The sequence below is a fragment of the Erpetoichthys calabaricus genome, chromosome 5 (genome assembly GCF_900747795.2).
Source record: "Erpetoichthys calabaricus chromosome 5, fErpCal1.3, whole genome shotgun sequence".
Lineage (NCBI taxonomy): Eukaryota > Metazoa > Chordata > Cladistia > Polypteriformes > Polypteridae > Erpetoichthys > Erpetoichthys calabaricus.
Genome location: NC_041398.2, coordinates 86496978 through 86518902, shown reverse-complemented (window position 1 = coordinate 86518902; position 21925 = coordinate 86496978). Strand labels below are relative to the sequence as shown.

The 21925-nt window shown below is 39.2% G+C and overlaps 1 protein-coding gene across 1 annotated transcript in view; it reads left to right on the top strand.

The window, feature by feature from the left end:
- Positions 1–20807, top strand: part of LOC114651775 (uncharacterized) — a 72002-nt gene extending 51195 nt beyond the window's left edge. The window contains exons 10-12 of the mRNA XM_028801737.2: positions 7785–7902; positions 15763–15891; positions 20659–20807. Of these exons, the coding sequence (XP_028657570.2) occupies positions 7785–7902; positions 15763–15775 (131 nt within the window). The 3' untranslated portion in view covers positions 15776–15891; positions 20659–20807. The remainder of the gene's footprint in view (positions 1–7784; positions 7903–15762; positions 15892–20658) is intronic.
- Positions 20808–21925: the final 1118 nt, after the last annotated feature.

Sequence of the window (21925 nt, the reverse complement as noted above, 5' to 3'; positions counted from 1 at the left end):
TCTATCTATCTATCTATCTATCTATCTATCTATCTATCTATCTATCTATCTATCTATCTATCTATCTATCTATCTATCTATCTATCTATCTATCTAGTAACTCGCTAGACCTAAGAAGGCTTGCACCTGTTTCTTGACTATCAGATGGGGCCATTCAAGGATGTCTTTGATCTTGGAACACTGTGGTTTCACCAGTCCTCCTTCCATCAGGTAGCCTAAATATATGGCTTCGTTCAACCCAAAAAAACACTTCCTGGAGTTGATACAAAGCCCAGCCTTCGCTAGCATCAGGAGGACAGCGTATACCTGCAGCATATGTTCCTCCCAGGTGCCGGAGAAGATGACCATGTCATCCAGGTATGCGGCACAGTAGGACTGGTGGGGTCGTAGCACTGTATCTACCAGACACTGGAAAGATGCTGGCACCCCATGCAGCCCAAATGGAAGGACCTTGTACTGCCAGTGCCCGCTAGGGGTGCTAAAAGCTGTTTTCTCTATTGCGGATGCCGTTAAGGGAATTTGCCAGTATCCCTTTGTCATGTCAAGAGTAGTCAAATACCGGGCCATTCCCAGCCTCTCAAGGAGTTTGTCCACAAGGGGCATGGGATAGGCATCGAACTTGGAGACCTGATTGAGACGTCTGAAGTCATTACAGAATCTCCAGGAGCCGTCCGGCTTGGATACGAGGACGATAGGACTGGACCAGGGGCTATGGCTTTCTTCGATGATGTCCATGTCCAACATACGTTGTACCTCTAGCTCCACCTCAGCACGTTTCGCCTCCAGGACTACCACCCCTGGGTCTGTTACAATGTCGTGCTGAACCAGCGCGGCCCGGCCTGGTGCTTCACTGACTACTTCCGGGACAGACCGGATGGCACCTTCGAGCTCCCGTCTCTGGTGGGCTGTCAAATTAGGGCCAAGGTTAAGGTCAGTTTTTTCTGAGAAAAGGGAGAGGGACGGCCCGGAGGGATTTGGCTCTTCCCTATCCCTCCAGGGTTTTAGAAGGTTTACGTGGTAGACCCTCTCACCCGGTCGACGATTCGGTTGGAGAACCAAATAGTCTACGAGCCCTTTCCTCTCTTTAACCTCGTATGGGCCCTGCCAATGGGCCAATAATTTGGAATGGGAAGTGGGCACGAGCATCATTACGTGATCTCCTGGCTGGAACTTGCGTAGGGCGGAATTCCTATTATAATTCCGGGCCTGTGCTGCTTGAGCTCTAGACATATGTTCCTTTAGGAGGGGCCGGATTTTGCCTAATCTATTGCGTAACTGCGTGATATGCTCTAGGATGTTGGTGGAGGGAAGCGCTTCCCCTTCCCAACCTTCTTTTAAGACATCTAATATGCCCTGGAGCTGGCATCCGTACAGGAGCTCAAAGGGGGAGAATCCAGTGGAGGCTTGTGGCACCTCCCGGTAATTGAAAAGCACCAGCAGTAAAAATTGGTCCCAGTTCCTACTGTCCGCGTTGACTACCTTGCAGAGCATTTGTGTCAGGGTCTGATTAAAGTGTTCCACCAAGCCATCTGTCCTGAGATGCTCAATGCGGAGTAACTTGGCTACTTCCCTGAACATATCCGAAGTAAAGGGCGTACCTTGGTCCGTAAGGACTTCTTTAGGTATGCCCACTCGGGGGAAAAAAGACCTACCAGTTCCCATGCAATATTTTTTGAACTGGCAGCTCGCAGGGGAACCGCTTTGGGGTATCGAGTTGCATAATTGACCATTACCAAAATATATTTATGGCCTCGTGTCGAAGGCTCCAGGGGTCCAACGAGATCGACACCGATTCGTTCAAAGGGTACATCAATATGGGGAATTAGGATGACATGTGCGTGGTTCCTCAGGGGAATCTGACAGACTGGGCAAGACTGACAGAAACGTTGGACCTCCTCATTGATCCCGGGCCAGTAAAACTGGAGCTTCAACCTCTCCAGCGTTTTTTCAGCCCCGAGGTGGGCGCCTAAGAGGTGGGCATGTGCCAGTTCGCACATTTGCTGCCGGTAGGCCCGTGGGACTAACAACAACTTCTGCACCTCGCCTTCGTGTTCTGCAACTCGATACAACAATTCATTATCCAGTACAAAGTAGGGTCCCGGTGGAGTGGAATCCGCTAACGATATGTCATTTGCGGATACGATAGCATTCTGGGCAAACTTCAGGGAATCATTGTTCCACTGTTCTCTTTTAAAAGACACCGACATGGACCTAAATTGATACTCCACGCTGGCGAGCAGATTGGGGATGGCCTCGTCTCAACCCGGAACCTACTCCGGCGGTACTTCCAGGTTGAGGTCCGTAGCCAAAAAGGGCTCCCCTGGGCCATCCGCGTCATCACTAGTCGCCGCAGCGCACGGCATGGGAGCAGCTGGGAGGGGCCCTTGCCCGTCCATTAGACCCTGCTTAGGATTCGGAGTGGTAATTGTTTTACTGCGGTTCCTTTCCGACCAGTCTTGTCCAGGTATAACCGGGAAGGGGGGCTCGGGTAACACAGCAACCAACATCTCTCTAGGCTCCCCTTCCCAAGTTATGAAGCACTTCGCGGACTTGTATGACTTAGTCACCCCATGTACACACGCAATTTTTGTGTTAGGAGCTCGCCACTGTCACGGTAAGACATAACGGTGAGCAATATTGGTATTGTTACTCCCGGAATCTAACAGAGCCACTACCGAGTGCCCATTTACCAACACCACTCCCGTGTTACGGACCGCCAGAGGATTAGACAGAGCACAGTACCTTTCACCCTTGATCCAGCTGCAGTCGGTGGGTTCCTGGTTGAGGGGACAGGAGTTGATGATATGCCCCACCTCACTACACTTGAAACAGCGCGGCGGGGTAGGCACTTTGTCCCTCGGTCTAGCCGGAGCCTCCATAGGGCGGCGGGTGGGCTCCGGGGTGGCCACACGTCCCTGTCGGACCCCACGAGCCGGCTTCTCAGACTCCCCGAGTTGGTTCACCGCCAGTTGTCTCTCGAGCACCTTCTAAAGGCCATTCATGTCCTTAAAAGGATGCCTCCGGACCTGCTGGGCGAGATAATCAGGCATGGCGTGGATAAACGCTTCACACACGACTTGCTCGACCACCTGTCGAGACTGGTTGACGTCTGGCCGTAGCCAGCGTCCGATCTTACCCCAAAACTCGAAGGCCTGGGCTCTAGCTGGGCCGCTGGGGTCGAATCTCCACTGCTGCTATTCCCTCGCCTGCTGGCTGGAGGTCACGCTGTAGCGCTTGTAGATCTCAGCCCTAAGGAGGTTGTATTGGGTGGCTTCCTCCTTGGGAAGATCATGATAGGCCTGCTGCGCCGGGCCCTTCAAGTACAGGGCCAGAATGGATGCCCACTCCGCCCGCGACCACTGGTTGCGGGTGGCCATCCTCTCGAATATCGAGAGGTATGATTCTATATAATCCGCCTCCGTGAGGGGAATGACAGCAGGAGGCGGGGGCTGTGCGTGCTCCAGCTTTACCACTTCCGCTGCTGCCAGGGTCTCCTTGCTTCTTCAAGCTCCGCCTTCTTGGTCGCTTGGTCCACCTCGAGCGTTTGGAGCTTGATGGCCATGGTATTTAGGACCGCGTTCAGATCCTGCCCTTCAGTCATTGTTCTCAGGCTTTATCCTGCCGGCTATGCCACAGTAATAATAATAACAAGCACACGGCATAAAGGTTTGGGGTTTTGGGCCCCGTATACTGTAACAAAAAAGGTCAAATGAATTTCCAAAACAGAAAATTTACATCGGACAACCATGGATGGGTGGACGGACATTTTAAATAGTAGGGATGTGAAATGCTGGGAAGACGCAGTGGTGGATGGGTAATGGACGTCATCAATGAGGGACCCGATGAGAGAAAAGAACCCAGAAGTGATGGTGTTTTGTTTGTCCGGGATGGATTATGGCGGCGGTGCTTCGTCCTTTCTATGAAAAGAGAGAGAGAGAGGTTAGTACCCCGCATTTGTCCCCTGGCACGACTTGTTGCGATGCTCGTCGGGTCCTTAAGCTGCTCCCCATGCCCTCGTGTGTGACATGATACAAGTTGGAGAGATCATTCTTCACATGATCAAAATCTCCAGCCACCATAATAAAACCAAAGGGATGTGTGGTCTGCAGCTCTGTGACAGTTCTAGAACGTACACTCAGCATTTCTTTAGTATTAACTGGCCTGAATAAAAATAATGGTAAACTCCCATGACAAGTTTAAAGTATGAAACTTTATTGTTAGATATTCCAGCACTGGAGAGCAGTGGCTTGACTCTAATATTATATTTCCACACCATACGTTGTTCACATAAACAAACAAACCATCTATGCACACCTTACCAGTTGCTGAAGCTACTCTGTCCTCTCGCAAAGTGGTCAGTCCATCCAACTTAACGGCAGGGATGTTATTGTGCAGCCATGTTTCAGTAAAGATAAATGTGGAACAGTCCCTCATCTCTTGTTGGGTTATCTGTTAAATTCTGATGTCATTCAGCTATCCAATGAGTGAAGATTTGAAAACAGGATTAACTAAGTACCCAGGCCAATAGATTTATGCAGTGGAACAGGCCTAATATGTGCTGATTTCTAACTGGTTGATCAACTCCCTTTCTCTTTCTCTCTGTCTTTCTCTCTCTGTCTCGGATGGCTCTGATCCTTCTGACAACATGCCTCTTGCAAGTCCATCTGGCCCGAAAAAAAGGCCACTTACCTTACTGGGTGGTCTCGTGGCCTGGAACCCCTGCAGATTTTATTTTTTTCTCCATCAGTCTGGAGTTTTTTTTTTTGTTTTTTCTGTCCTTCCAGGCCATCGGACCTTAATCTTATTCTATGTTAACTAATGTTGTCTTATTTTAATTTCTTATTTTGTCTTTTATTTTTCTTTTCTTAATTATGTAAAGCACTTTGAGCTATTTTTTGTATGAAAATGTGCTATATAAATAAATGTTGTTGTTGTTGTTGTTATTATTGAGTTTTCAGTATCTCTTTTTAATATAATACCATTCAGTTATCTGACAGTTTGTTGTATTCTCTTTTAAAAGTTAGACAACAACAACTGAATGAGGCTTTTCTTTGTGAATTGATTTTTCAATGATTTTTAATGAGGTGATAGTAAAAAAGAAAGCCATCTTAACCCAAGCACATCAGAAGTAATTCAAATCCAAATGTATCAGTGCTGATGTGATGAAGATGTGTCAACTCACACATAAAAACAGTGAAGTGCAGCTTTGCACTGATCATAGGGTGAGTCAAAATTTTGTTAACATTTGAATGACAGACAACAATTTATTCACAAAACATACTTCATATGTGCAAGATGATTTACAGGAATGTTTCAACCTGTTTGCCATCATGTTCAACACACAAAAAACAACGAGCAACAGTACCATTTAAAGCCTGGACACACATTTCGTGGGGAATAGATGATACGACAGTCCATATTCTGTCCTTCAGGTCATTGATATCACGAACTTTCCTGCTTTTCACGCGTTCCTTCACCATACCCCATATACAGAAATCACAGGGTGTCAAATCAAGAGAGTGTGGAGGCCATGGCAATAGTCCACCACAAGCTATCCATCGACCTGGAAAGGTATGATTGAGATAAAAATAATCCATTAGTGTTAACATAATTTTGACTCACCCTGTACAACATGTTACTTTCCAGTGTGATGTTCCTTTACAGTCTGCCTGTTTAGATTGTCCATCTTACTTCCTGATTGACATTTGTATCACACCCCTTTATTTAGACTGATGACAATCTTTGCCAATTAGAGGACAATCAACAAAAGTTTTCAGAAAAGCTGACTCCTGCTTACCAACTCTCCACAGCCAACCAGAGGTTATATTATGAACCTAACACAGCCAGCAAGTAGTGATGGGTGATTCATTTGTTCTTTGTGAACAACTCTTTTCAGTGAACCAAAGGAATAGATTTCTGAGAATTAACAAATTGATTCAGCACAGCTCACCAATAGTGCTAAAGTGCATACATAGCGATGTCAGCCTCTTTCATTTAGATTTTTAAAGCACATGTGCAAGTATTGCCCATCTAATTCATGATTCTTGCTCATTTCACTTAAGGTTCTTTCTAGTTAGAACTAAATCAATTTAAGTGAAAGAGAACTCTGTCATTGATCATTCTCTCATTCATCTAACATGTACAATGCAATGGCTACACATTTACATTAAAATGCTTTGTTTGTTTTGTATAATTTGTTACTGGACATTATATAAACTCAATATATTAACATCATATTAAACTCATTTTTTTATTTCCCTTTTCATATTCAATGAATTTTTCACAGAAATACTGAACCATATAAAACATTTTTTTAATTTATTATCTGCTTTTAACTTTTCTTCAGCAGAAACCTGTTTCCGCTTATTGATTGCACCAAGCATATATCATTCACTAATTCTTTCAAATTCAAACTGAATCATTACCCGAGAATGAGTCACACAATTCTCATTCATTTGATTAATTCATTTTTGATTCACAAATGAGTCACAAGATTCTTGTTCATCACTTAATCACTACTCAAGAATGAGTCACATGATTCTTGTTCACTTATGATTCTCAAACTGATTGTTTTATTTTAATTATGCTTTTTCACTATATTATCACGTTTCATGGTTTGAAAGAGGTTACTATTATACAATATGAATTACCAGCATGCTTAAAATATATAATAATTTAATGAATATTAATTATATATTATAAATAAGTAATTAATATTTGTGATTCATTCAAGCAGGACATTGGAAAGGTTTGTTTTTTATTATTGATGAATCAAAAAAAAATCAAATGAATCCATTCACTTAACTGGATAGTTCAAAAGAATCAAATCAGTAAAATGAATCAAAATGCCCATCACTACTAACCAGAGAATAGCTTGCAGTACAGTAGAGACAATCAGAGCCCTGGATATTAATTTGTTGCAGTTTCAAGCTGTATAAATAATCACCAGTTCTTGTTGGTGATTTTTTTTTTTTTTTTATTTATTCCCTTTTTCCTCTGTCTTCGAATAATGTGTAGTACTGTTAAAAATTGTCATGACTAAAAATTTAAATTTGCCCTCAATCAGTGGTCATTTAAACCAGTTGATGATTGGATAAACTATCATTACTTTATAGATAAAAATACTAATGCATGCCCACACAGTTTTGGGGGCTTTGGGGCTTAGGTCTCAAAGGATTAAATAAAAATAAAAAATAAATAACGAGTGATTCACCTTCCTGCATTCCTAACTCCTCTCAGTTACATGTGCACAACACCAGTAACTAACTCTTTACCCTGCCTCTTGCCCTGATCATGTTTGCCAAAGCAATCACAAATTTCATCTGATGCCGTTAGTAAATATTAAAATTACAACCTCCAAAAAGGTGCAACTTTCATTTACAGTATTAATATATTCCAGGAGTTTCTGACAATTCAAGAGCAGTACAGGGTGATTGCGTAAGCTCTATTTTAAAGGACCAGGAGAACCTCGTATTTGTCTGTCAGACAATTCTGCAGATACCCTGGTAATGACTGGAGAAGCCTTATCGGCTTCTGCATCATTTCAAGAGGTCAATCTAGAGCAGATTAAATACATTTATTGTAAAGCATGTTTATGTTTGTTTTACTCTCTTGTCTTCATTTCATATTAAAACTTTCTGGTGTTTTCATATAATTTTTCAGACATAAACTGCTGTATTCAGAATATAATTTACCAAATTTACCAAACATACAAATTTACCAAAAGAGGCTTTTGGATATAATTATATCATTTGATCAATTGTTTATCTGTGTTAAATTTTAAGGTGAAGAAAACAAAAGAAGTGGTAAAGAGGAAAATAAACAAGAAGAAAGGCATCATATGGCTTTAAAAAAAGGTTTGAGATTCTTACAAGACATTTTCAGCAGTGCAGCTTTGATGAAGTGAGTTCCAAATACAGTGTGCTTTATCTGATTTTGTGTTAATTTCTGTTTTTATCCTAACCTTAACCTTAGAATTTTACTACTGTTCTGAGTTCATACTTATTTACACATTAAAGCATATCTGGTAAGTCACAGTAGTGTGGTTTAATTAAATGCATATCTCAAAGGACTAATTTTAGCAAGGTGAACTGGGGAAATGAGAATAAACAGGGCAAGCTAAAAATTAAGTCTTTAAATGGGCCAAAGTCAAAATAAAAAGGTAAGGAAGCTCAATATCAAAACCCAAATGTCAACTCAAAGTCAAAAAAGAAACAAAGCTAAGATTTTGTCAGCCTAATAATCATCCATCCATCCAGTTTCCAACCCGCTGAATCCGAACACAGGGTCACGGGGGTCTGCTGGAGCCAATCCCAGCCAACACAGGGCACAAGGCAGGAACCAAACCCAGGCAGGGTGCCAACCCACCGTACCTAATAACCGTTTCCCCAATTAGTTACAGTAAACAGAAAATTTTCTGTTTTATTTGTGAACTGGGATGCTGAATGCTACTCTCTGGTGTTCATGAGATAACAACAGAGCTCAACTGCTGTATTATCATGGAAGGAGCTCACTCCCCCAATGTACCATGTATCAAAGGTTCTCTCCTAAAAGGCAACTTCTCCAATCAAACAAAAAACATTCAACTCACCCTGTGTTATGTTTATGCTTACTAGACTTGAGGAAGGTCTAAGTATTGTACTGAAGAAGCTGTTTCTATGGCCTCTAGAAACAGATAATCTACTCATGAAGACAACATTCTGTTACTCTTTGGTTAGACATCAACAGGAATGGCAGTATATAGACACTACTCAGAGGTGTCTCTCTGCTTGTCCTCTACTGACTCCAAACAAGAGCCAATGATTCTCTTATTCCTCTGGCAAGAATCTACACAGTCATTTATTTTTATTTAAGTATGGTAGAGAAAGATACTGTACATTGCATCCACAAAAGCTGACAAAAATAAAATACAGTATGGACAGTAAGTGGGGACATGAGATGGTCAACATGAAAATCATGTTATTTTTCTGTGCAGCAGAGAGGTTGTATTGTATTATGATAAATCTGGTAGCTCAGTCGTTCATAATAATATGTTATTCTGTATTCCTCTGCAGGAATCTGTCTGCATGAATCCACTTTCTCCTCGGATAATTGCCTGTGTTTTGAACTATTATCGATCCATCCATCCTTTTTCTAACCCCACTTATCCAGAGCAGTGTGCAGGGAAACTGGAGCCTGCCCTAGCAAGCAACAGGCACAAGGCAGGGGCAATCCCTGGACAAGCTGCCAGCCCATTGCAGTGCAAACACACACACAAACATCAGTAGCCAATATAGTATCGCCAATCCACCTAACCTGTATGTTTTTGGATTTTTAGAGGACCACCCAGTTTGACTTGATTGTATAGAATGATTTTTTTTTCTTTGTTGCATAGATAGGCTTGACTTATTTGTATGGAAAGTTATTTTCCTCCAGTAAGATATTTATATATATATATATATATATATATATATATATATATATATATATATATATATATATATTATATACAGTGCATCCGGAAAGTATTCACAGCGCATCACTTTTTCCTCATTTTGTTATGTTACAGCCTTATTCCAAAATGGATTAAATTCATTTTTTTCCTCAGAATTCTACACACAACACCCCATAATGACAACGTGAAAAAGGTTTACTTGAGGTTTTTGCAAATTTATTAAAAATAAAAAAATTGAGAAAGCACATGTACATAAGTATTCACAGCCTTGGCCATGAAGCTCAAAATTGAGCTCAGGTGCATCCTGTTTCCCCTGATCATCCTTGAGATGTTTCTGCAGCTTAATTGGAGTCCACCTGTGGTAAATTCAGTTGATTGGACATGATTTGGAAAGGCACACACCTGTCCATATAAGGTCCCACAGTTGACAGTTCATGTCAGAGCACAAACCAGGCATGAAGTCAAAGAAATTGTCTGTAGACCTCCGAGACAGGATTGTCTTGAGGGACAAATCTGGGGAAGGTTACAGAAAAATTTCTGCTGCTTTGAAGGTCCCAATGAGCACAGTGGCCATCATCATCCGTAAGTGGAAGAAGTTCAAAACCACCAGGACTCTTCCTAGAGCTGGCCGGCCATCTAAACTGAGCGATCGGGGGAGAAGGGCCTTAGTCAGGGAGGTGACCAAGAACCCAATGGTCACTCTATCAGAGCTCCAGAGGTCCTCTGTGGAGAGAGGAGAACCTTCCAGAAGGACAACCATCTCTGCCGCAATCCACCAATCAGGCCTGTATGGTAGAGTGGCCAGACGGAAGCCACTCCTTAGTAAAAGGCACATGGCAGCCCACCTGTTGTTTGCCAAAAGGCACCTGAAGGACTCTCAGACCATGAGAAAGAAAATTCTCTGGTCTAATGAGACAAAGATTGAACTCTTTGGTGTGAATGCCAGGCGTCACGTTTGGAGGAAACCTGGCACCATCCCTACAGTGAAGCATGGTGGTGGCAGCATCATGCTGTGGAGATGTTTTTCAGCAGCAGGAACTGGGAGACTAGTCAGGATAAAGGGAAAGATGGCTGCAGCAATGTACAGAGACATCCTGGATGAAAACCTGCTCCAGAGCGCTCTTGACCTCAGACTGGGGTGACGGTTCATCTTTCAGCAGGACAACGACCCTAAGCACACAGCCAAGATATCAAAGGAGTGGCTTCAGGACAACTCTGTGAATGTCCTTGAGTGGCCCAGCCAGAGCCCAGACTTGAATCCCATTGAATACCTCTTGAGAGATCTTAAAATGGCTGTGCACCGATGCTTCCCATCCAACCTGATGGAGCTTGAGAGGTGCTGCAAAGAGGTATGGGCGAAACTGACCAAGGATAGGTGTGCCAAGCTTGTGGCATCATATTCAAAAAGACTTGAGGCTGTAATTGCTGCCAAAGGTGCATCGGCAAAGTATTGAGCAAAGGCTGTGAATACTTATGTACATGTGATTTCTCAGTTTTTTTATTTTTAATAAATTTGCAAAAACCTCAAGTAAACTTTTTTCACGTTGTCATTATGGAGTGTTGTGTGCAGAATTCTGAGGAAAATTTAATTTAATCCATTTTGGAATAAGGCTGTAACATAACAAAAGGTGGAAAAAGTGATGCGCTGTGAATACTTTCTGGATGCACTGTATCCAATGGACATGAGGAGAAAATGAAAACTCCACACTGGGAGCACCTGGAACTTGTATCTCTGCCTCATTGTTGCAAAGCAGTAGTGATACCACCTCTGCTACCCATTTAACTATTAACAACACCCAGTTCATTTGACTAGGCCTAATGAGCATTAATACTTATTTGTCCCACACCCTGCCTGGGCTCATTAACTTGCTCCAGTTTAAGAATATTAAAGGAAATGAAGGCTCTGTATACTCCACTCATGTGACCAGGTCCAAGTAAAAGAATAGGGGCTCTATATTTCTTGTTCATTAAATATCATCTGTTGGCTTTGAAGAAGCTTTGTTTGTTACATCATAAGCAAGGTGTAAGAGACAAATACTCCTGAGAGGGCCTGCTCTGCAATGAATAATGAGACAGATTGAAATAGGGTTCATCATGAACCATATACATACACATTATAATACTTAAACCACTAACATCAAATAAAATGAAATAATACTGTACTCTTATGTTAATCAACAGTAAAGTGGTATTCAGCCACTCCAACAATTAGATCAGTTGCAAAGGTGCTTTAAAGTACTGTATATAAGTTCAGTTCATCTGTAACAACCCTCCCAAAATGACGATCCCCACAAAAAAACCTAAATGGAGTCATGTAAAAACAAAAAAAAAAAATACAAGGTGAATAATGATAAACTACACTAAAGCACAAAATGAGAATAGAATTGAATCCAGGGCAATTGTTCTGAAAGAAGAGGCATGGGAAAAATATCAAAAAGATCAGGGGCCTCATGTTTGGCTTAAAAAAAACCCTCCTTTTTTAATGTTAATAACACAATTAATATATAAATTTGTCCCATGTTCCTGAGTGGTATCTTTACTTTGAAGCCATTTGAGAGAACACAGAAAACTCAAGTTTAAGGAGTGGCTGGAGGTCCTGCTCTCTCAATGGATGTACTATATTACAAAAATAAGTCTCACATAAAGTGTATTGTTTCCAAAATTTTAAGGCCACGGTTAATTTAAATATGTTAATCACTGAATTAGGCACGGGATTAGCCTCCTAGTAATTGGTCGGTTAAAGACTTTGAGCACAGAGTATGATAGAGTAGAGGTTGGCTGAGATGCTCCTGACCTGTCGGCGAGTTTCCTGAGAAGTGACAGCAGGTAGCTGACAGAAACTGGCAAAAAACAAAAAAGTTCTTCAGTGCAAATATGTATCATCGGCCCCATAAAAAGGAAATTAAGATAGTCTATACATCATGTTCATCACTTTTGAGGTTTAATATGCTTATCACCTCAATGCACACTTTAATAACACCTTGGTGATAGAAATTATTATACATGCGAGTCGAATGTTTACTTTTTTGATCAACGGTGTTGTGGTGTCCCAGTTTTTCCAAAATGTCACACGGGGATGGGTCACAGTTCTTGTAAAAATAATCACGTTTTCCTATTAAATTTTCTTTCAAAAATCCTGATATTTATGTGCAAAGCTGCGTACACACATTTCAAGTATCTTGTTGTAAAGTTTACTCTGGAAGCCGATTAGCAAATCTCTTAATCAAAGTACTCTCAAACGTCTGAGCCAAGAAATCAAATTAAATCAAAATATTGAAGCAAAAAATACAAACCTAAGCTCTTCGTTGAAAGAACCAAAATGATTTCCTAAAATGTGTTTTTCCACTGTTATTTTCTGCACTTTGTTCCTGACTTGCTCTTACTGTATGTTAATTTTTGTTTATTCCATTTGCAGCTTTAGATCACACATACTTATCACACTACTAAGTAGAATGTTATTATTCTAGCCGAGTAATTGTCTTACATAAGGTTCCCACATATACCCGGTTACAGCATCCTTCACCCAATACTGTAGCTTTTTTTATCCCCCTGTCAATACTGTGTACTCTACTTGGCATCATGATATGCAGATGGTTGAAATACTTCCTTCAAGAGAGAACATGGCGCAAGGGCTCTTTTTTAATTTAAATTACATGGGCCTCTAATATAATTTTTTTATTAATGATTTAAATGTATAAGTAATACATATTTTACACTAAATTAGATGTGTTAGCAGAGACAATAATTTGATCAGGACAAAATTCAGAATTAGATTAATGTTGTAGGTTGGAGATTATTTTTGTTTGAATTTAACTTCATTGGTTTACATTTAGAAAAGTGAAATCTTAATGTACGTAATACCAATGCAACAGAGTAGATTTCTTGCACAAAGTACACAATATTAAGAAGTCTTAATTTTGGTAGGCTTGTAACTGTCTACATACACACAATGAAGAGAAACAATCTGAAAAGCTAATAGGATGATCTGGTAGATTATAAAGTTTATCTTAGTATTTGGTTTATAGGCTGAGAGATGCTACACTTAATCTGCATAATGCTTATAACATTCTCATCTAGAATACAGTATGTAATCATAACAGCTAATGTGGCTGTCCATAATGGAGCCATATTTTCCTACACCAACGGAAATGTGCCTTGATGATTACTCTTTCCTGTCTAAGAATGAGATGCTATGGCATTTATAATTAGAAATGGAATAAAGTGGATTAAAGCTACTCTCTTTGAAAGAAGTATTATTCTAAATAAAGACGTTGAGGTATAATATCATACTGCAGAGAAAGTTTTGTGAAGAGCTTTTTCATACTTAATAATTTCAGCCTATGCAAATGGATAAACTTGAATTGTTATTCTGCATTCACAATTAATTCTTGGCATTCAAATGTAAGAATATGTATAATCATTAAACCATGATGGCCTTCTGTTCACATTACGTACCTTGGTTTTCAAAGGAGGTCCTTTATATAACTTCACATATAAGTTGCTTCTGTTTGGAAGATGATTTACATCAATGTTAATCTCATACTTTATGTTTGAGATTATTTAGATGTATTATTATGGCCCCTATCTGATCATTTTGTATTTGTTATGTCAGCAACAGGTAAAAATTAATCAAATGATCTTCATTTTTATTAGCAGATTAGAGAAGCACATTAAAATATTAAGGACCAGGTTATTATCCCGGTGAGATCTGATCCTGTTCATTATTGTCTGATACCATACCTTCTACAGTAATGCTGTTAGTTAACTTTATTACAGAGAAATGTCTCAAAAGACAGCCATGTGTAAAAAGGGGAAGAGAAGAGAAGAGATCACAGCCCAGTGTTCAGGATTAGAGTGGAGAAAGTGTAGCTTCTAACCCATAATGTTCAAGTACAGAATGTAAATTCCCCAGGCCAAAATTACTAAATTCATTAACCAGTTTATGGAATTATGGTATGAAAAGCAGAACTGAAATCAACAAACAGCATTCTCATTTACTGTATGTACTTTGCTGCTCCAGGTGCGGTAGTGCTTTGTGAAGTGAAATCATGATATCTGCAAATCTGCCTGGAATGCAAACTGGTATTGGCTTTGATGTGTGGCAATATCAGCTTTTTTAATCATTCAAGCATTTCACTGATATCTTTTTTAGATAAGAATGATGGTAGTGGATTTGATGCAAGTGAGGATAATAGTTTGCTGCAATGAGGGGTAAATGTATTGTTAAATATTTCTGCTAGTTGGACTGCACATATTCATGGCTGCACACAGAGTTCACTGTTGCTGTACCTATTGCTCATCATGATGACATGCTACCTTCTGTGTTGGACTTTCCATATTTTTAAAAACAACCTCTCGTGCATTTATTCAAAATCTTTTTAGGGAGTCAGGACTTCCCATGTGTTTATTTTTGACTTTGTTTTCTGGTTTGTGTGTTGGGCTTAGGTGATCAGTATTCTATTGTCTTACTGGCATTTCACCATGATTTTGTTTTTTGATCTCATTTTCTCTTATGCCTCCTGGTTTTGGTGAATTTTTCACTTTGTGTGCATCTTCAGGATGGTGCCAGCACACATAGTCGCAAACACTGTTACTTTGCTGTTGCTGTCTGACTGCTAGGGTACAGACTATCCCATCTAAAAAACAAGAGGTCTCCATCATCCATGAAGTCAAACCATGCCTCTTACAGAAACAACAGCACTGCTAAATGCTCTCCAGTGTACCTTGTAGCTGCTCAAACTCTTCACAATATTAAAGCTATTAATCTAAACAACTCACAGTGTCAGAAATTTTAAACAATATTGGAAAAAATGTACTTTAGACAGTGACATTTTTCTCCATCCATCCATCCATCCATCCATCCATCCATCCATTATCCAACCTGCTATATCCTAACTACAGGGTCACGGGGGTCTGCTGGAGCCAATCCCAGCCAACACAGGGCACAAGGCAGGAAACATACGCCGGGCAGAACACCAGCCCACCGCAGGGCACACACACCCACACACCAAGCACACAGTAGGGACAATTTAGAATTGCCAATCCATCTGACCTGCATGTCTTTGGACTGTGGGAGGAAACCGGAGCATGACATTTTTCTCCTTTAGAGATAAATACTACCTAATATTAAACATTATCTTTAAATGAGGATGATCAACTGAATCATATTCAAAAATATTTAATTAGAATTAATTTCTATTTGTGCAGTACAGTGCAGAATGTGAAGTATGTTACCTATATGAATAATGTGGAATTGCATTACAATACAAAATCATTTTATGAAGAAAATTGTTACTATTTGTATTTTTTCAATGAGTGATCTTTTTTAGGAGGATCTGCTGAAAATTGAAAAGCCAAATTGCATACTTCTGAATGAAGAAGTAGATACTTTTGAAGGGAGCACAGCATATTTTATGGGACTTGGAAAAAATGCAACTGAAGATCGCCTGTTCATCAGGGTAAACAAAACTCTTTTTAAAATTCCAACTGCTGATATACATTATACCCTTAGGAAAGTATGTATGTGAATTTGCAGGTTTAACAATTATATGGTGGAAAATGCTGCAGCATCCAAAGCATAAAGTTAAGACATGATGTGTTTTAAAAAATCAAGGAAATGGGGATAAACATATATTAAATTTAAAATCAGATTGTAATAAAGGAAATTGACTTTTTAGTCAAGTTTAGAACCTTTGGCAATGAATTTTTTGTTAATTAATCTTTTATCTCTTTTCACAATAGTTACTTGTCTGATATTATTGACTAGTCCTTTGCATGTCCCTCAGAATTTTTTATGTCCTTTCCAAAATAAAATCTTTGGCTGACAATTTTAGCTAATCTGCATACCAAGTAGTCCTGTGCCCTGTAAGGGAGAACAAGAGAAGTCAGGGATACCAATGGTGCCCAAGTCATTAATTGTATATTGAGGGAATCCTAAGGAAAGCCTCATGGTACTTTCTGAGTGTATTTCTTACTCTGAAGTACAGTGTAAAGCCACTTTTTGGCATTTTGGGAGTACACACCTGGGCAAAGCCCACCTATTCTTTATTACAATGCAGACTAGTCACCACTTCCTCAAGTTCAGCAATCTTGAGCTTGAGCTGCTGGGTTAGCTAGTATTTCATCCAGATGTAAGAATCCTGGGAGTTGACAAAAAGTCCAACATCTTACAGGACCTCCATTGTACTGGCCTCATAAATAAAATGTATTTGGTTGAGAGTAAAGCCCTTTAAAAATTAAGTATAAATGAATTAAGAGTTTAACAAACTACAGCTCCTTTTTAGTAATTACTGGCTCACTCTAAGCCCCTGTATTTACTGTTTAAGATGCTTTCTTCCCTTTGCTACTGACACACTTTAAACTGCCTGCTGAAATTGTTTTTCCTCTTAATAGCCTCTTTGCATCTTCCTTTCTTTCTAATCCAGCACAACTATCTATATTATAACTGCCTTTAATGCCCCCCTTTCTTAAATGTGCCCTTACAGTCATCTTCCTCCTAGCTCTAATGCTCATCGACTTGTCCTTGAGTTAACTACAGTAGTATTGCTATACTTGTTTGCTGGAAAAATGACTTGCTTTCTTACTACTAATAGAGATGAAGCTGGCTAATAATTCTGTTACTGTCCTACTGCTGAGCTGCATTATGCCTATCACAGCTACTGCCATTACTGGCTCACACATGTAGTCAGGCTGCACATTCAAAACATGCTCTTGCCCCTGCCCCTGAATAGCTGGATAAAAAAGAGTCATACTAGAAGAGAGTTTGTCCTAACCAAAAATAGTTTCTGAAATGCAAGAAAAGTTTGTAAATGATCCCAGAGCTAGGGTACAGACTCTGTTGTATCATGTTTTCAAGGTGGGCCTGATAATGCAATATCTCACTTGACCTCTAATAACCTAACCAATATGGGAATAACATCAGCAAATAATATAGCCATGGTCATGCAAAGACAAGTCACAAAATGGTGGTGAATGCTGGCAAATGTGCAAAAGAAAATTCAAAATTGTGTTATTGGAAAACTGATAAACAGCTAATTTAAATATTAAATTTGTGCAAATTGTGAAAGATAAAGGCACTGTCGACCCCTTGAACCCTCATATCAGACGTCAGACACCAGATAAAAGTCCAATATGACTTTATTTTATAATAGTTATGTGCACCAAGCACACTCCACTCCACTATACTCATAAATACACAATAATCAAATAAACAATCAATACAATAATCAATCCTCCACTCCCAAACACGTTGCCACCCTTCCACCCAGCTCAGCTCCCCGTCTGGGATTTTCCACAGTCCTTTATATAGTCCATGACCCGGAAGTGTTTCTCTCTGTCTATGTGACCGTGAACACTTCCGGGTCAGATAAAAGCTCCTTTTCTTCAACCCGGAAGTGTGTCATTCGCTCTGTCTCCGTGACTAAGGTGCACTTCCGGGTTATAGGTGAAACAAAAGTCTTTGGGCCTTCCTGCAGCGTCCCCTGGAGGTTCCCATGGTATCCAGCATGTGATGAAAAACTCCACTGTCCATGATGCCCTGCTGGAACTCGGGGCACCTCTATGTTGCAGACAGGGCTCCACCTGGCGGCTTGGGGGTATTGGCCGGGATGAACGGCCGGCCATATTCCACAAAATATTATCAAAAATTAATTTCTTGACAGCAGTAGATGACCTTTAAAAATCTACAGAAAGGCGGCAACATTTACTTTCAGTACGTTTTGTTTATCTCCCCCTTGTGTTTATTCTTTTTACAATGATATCTTGTTTTTAATGCTTTGACTTCTTTGGTATATTTTGGAGTTGGGAAAAGTGCAACACTGTTCCCATAATATCAGACCTGAGAAAACTCTCCTTAATACTAGTAAAACATAAAAATTCCATGCGGACAACATTAGGACTGGAAAGTGGAAATTATAACTTTAATGAAGAAAAACAATACATTATTAAATTCTAGTCAAATTTTCTAAATAACCAGTCAAAAAACAGGCAGTATTATGGGGAAACAGGATACATTTGAAAAATGTAGGTCTTTAAACTAGTCAATTCAAAAAGCAAACAATGAGCTAGCAAAGCATAAATAAAATGAATATATAAAACAAATAACATAATGCACCAAAATAGCACGATTCATTCAGTAGACTCATAGAGATGACATCTAGGAAGTGCAGAAACTTGTTTAAAGGGAAGTTAATTAAATGCAGAGTTCAATAAAAGACACACATCAGTCTCAGATTAGGTGAGTGGTTGCAGTAGAATATTGCAGACACTGCAGCCCACCAGAACGGCAATTGAATAATTCTGACTGATTTGAATGATTTAGACTGAAGCAGTGGTTAGTAGAAGCAGAGAAATCGCACATAACGTTTAGTCATAATCTTTTTTTAAAGGTTAATTGAGACCAACTGAACACATCTTAAAAAGAAAAGGCAAACATAATGTTTTGTTGACACTAGTTTATAATGCCAAGTTACTAAGGATGCTATATTTAGAAAAATGTTTAGCAAAAGAGAGTTATCTGATTACCCTTTTGGAGCAATTTTTGAAACTAAATTTCAAGTGACCCCAAAATGCAATATTATGAAGATACTAGGGTTATGATACACTTATGATACTCTTTATGATTTATTAGTTTTGTAATTCAACTCTGAAATATAGTAATTTATTATTCGACTAAAGTTAAAGTTGAAATAAAGTTCCTCAGCAGTCTAGTATATTACACATGCACACATCAATACATTGTCTAAATGTATCTCTGAGTAATTAATGTCTTGTGAAATGAAATCTAATGTTTGTAGTAGGAGATTCAACCAGCATCTGTAATTAGAATATTTCATATAGCATATGCTTTTTTATTTAATTTCAATTTTAAATTCAATTCAGTTCAACTTATTTTTGTATAGTGCTCTTCACTGAGTGCAGAGCACCACCAAGGTTTTCAGGTAAAATGCAATTTACTTTACTAATTACATAGTGAAGTCATAAAGACACAAAGTAGTTTGAAACTGATTAGCATAAATAAAGCCCAGCAGTATCTGTCTATTAGGTAATTGTTGAACTGTGGCCAGTTGACCATGGAGCTGCATCCCTGGAGAAAATAAACTTCTGGAGGAACTGCAAGATGTGATTATTCTAAGGGGTTTCTTCCATGTTAAATATTTGCAGCCCAACTTTACTACTTATTATGGGTTGTCTTGTCGTTGCCTCTCCAGTGCACCTGTTGTCACTTTCGTGCACTAAAGCCGGTGTAGTTGATTCACAATTACTTCACAGGCCTCCTAACTGTCCAAATTGATAACCTGCTTGTGCCACTTCCTTTTAAGTCTGGGATGGCAGTGAAACTTTTGGGGCTTGGATGGGGAACCCTGCTGGGCCCACGGATGGCTGCAGAGACCTGAGCCTTAGTAGAGGAGGGTCAGATGGGACACCCTTCTGGGAGCCATGGAGAAGTAGGGACCTGAACCTGTGAATGCAGGATTGCTGTGACTGTCAGTTGGGTGTCTTCTCCTCCTGCAAAGTCCAGGATAAAGAGACGCAAAGGGAATTTTAAAAGGATAGTTTCCTTGCCTGGGAGTTTTTAACCTCGTTTTTATGGAATATTTATTTGACTGAGTTTTAACCTCCACTGAACACCTCATTTTCTTGGATTATTTATTTATTGAACTTTTAGCACTGCACTTTAAGGTGGACACTGTGATTTTGTGTGTAAATAAAAGCACTGTTCACAGTTTTTACACCTACCCCTTGTTATGTGTGTGTGTGTCCTCATTTGCTAGGCTCATCCCTTGGTTACATTACAGATGGTGGTGGCTTCAAGAGACTCCGTTAGCGTGGAGCCAACCAGCACGGTCACAGAGAGTTAAGAGAAACCATAGGTGTTGTGCTGAGGAGAAACATACTAAGTGGGTTTTGACATGTGGAATGAAAGGCAGAAAATAATTAGGTGAAGATGTGCACCATGAAGGTGGAGGGGATGAGGCCAAAGAAGACAATTTTAGATGGTGTCAGATAATACGAAAAAAATGCATCTCATCCCAAAGGATGCTCAAGACTGGCGAGTAGTGGAGAAAGATTGGGGTACAACCTACTAACCTCAGTAAATTAGTGGTGATGATGATGATGATTACAAAACAAACATTACAGTCATTTTGTTGATCTTTAATATTGTACTATTAACACAGATAAGAAATGAGTGCTTAACATGTTATATTTCTTAATGTTTCACAAAGGAGAAACTGCGTGAGATTATTACTTTGACAAATGTATCTGCTGACCAGGAGAAACTTCAAGAAATGAAAATTGCAGCAGTGAAGGAAATAGTAGTCTTTGCTCCCTGCAAACTTCTGTGTGGTGAAAAAGAACTAATTGAAATGCCTGGGACAGATGAGTCTGACCCTCTTGCTCTTCATGACATTGGCAACATACTAAATGAGGTAATGATTTCTTGAGATAAAATAATAAGAGAATTATATAAGATGAAATGTACCTCTCCATTAATATATGATATTTGTGAGTTCTATTAAATGAAATTAAGCTATGTATTTGAATGTATTCTTGTTTGTAATGGTGATGTAGAGCTGTGATATTTCACATGTTCATCGAGACATGCAGTAAATATTTCACTCTGCTCTTTACATGTGACAATCCTAGTATTACTACTACTACTACCACCAGCATTACTACTAATGCTTTTATTAACTATAACTATTTTACCCCATGACACTTATGGGCGTTTGAGAGATGTATCCAAACAGAAGAATACTAACTGCATTTATTTATATAGCACATTTTTATGTAAAACATGTAGCTCAAAGTGCCTTACAAGAAATAAAAGAACAAAATACTAGTAAAATGAAAAAATAAGAAAATATAAATAAATAAAACATGAAAATAATAAAAAATGTAAAAAACAGAAACATCCACAATATTGATAAACAAGTAAAAGAAAACTAATTTATTAAGGCTCCAATGGTTATAACAGTAACAGTGAAGAAGCCAAGTAGTGAAAACTTCCAAGGGGTGAATACTTTTTTAGGCACTATATACCTATGTAAAACTTTGAAACAAAAAAAGCTGGTATTTTTAGGCATTTAGACTTAGATGCTGTAAAGATTCTTTTAGTGTTTACTTATCAATTTGTTAATTATGTAACACACCTGAAGATAAAAAATACTTTTATTTCTGTATTTTTTCCAATAGGCCAATGGTACTTTACTTTTGTCAGACTCTTCCTTCAATATTGGAGAAGCTGATGTAAAGACAATTCTTCGAGACAGTAAATTCCTTCACAACTTTATAAAATCTCCAGAAGAATACATGTTAATGTTCATCTCTTATCAGGAGAAGGTTTTAATTTTTCTTTTGAATTAAAAATTCATTCTGCATTATTTTAAAATTTGAATATTTAAATAGATTGAATTATATTTTTTCTTTTGTCAGTATGGTTAGGTCTGTAAGTGTTTAGACGGTGACACAATTTTCATAATTTTGGCTCTA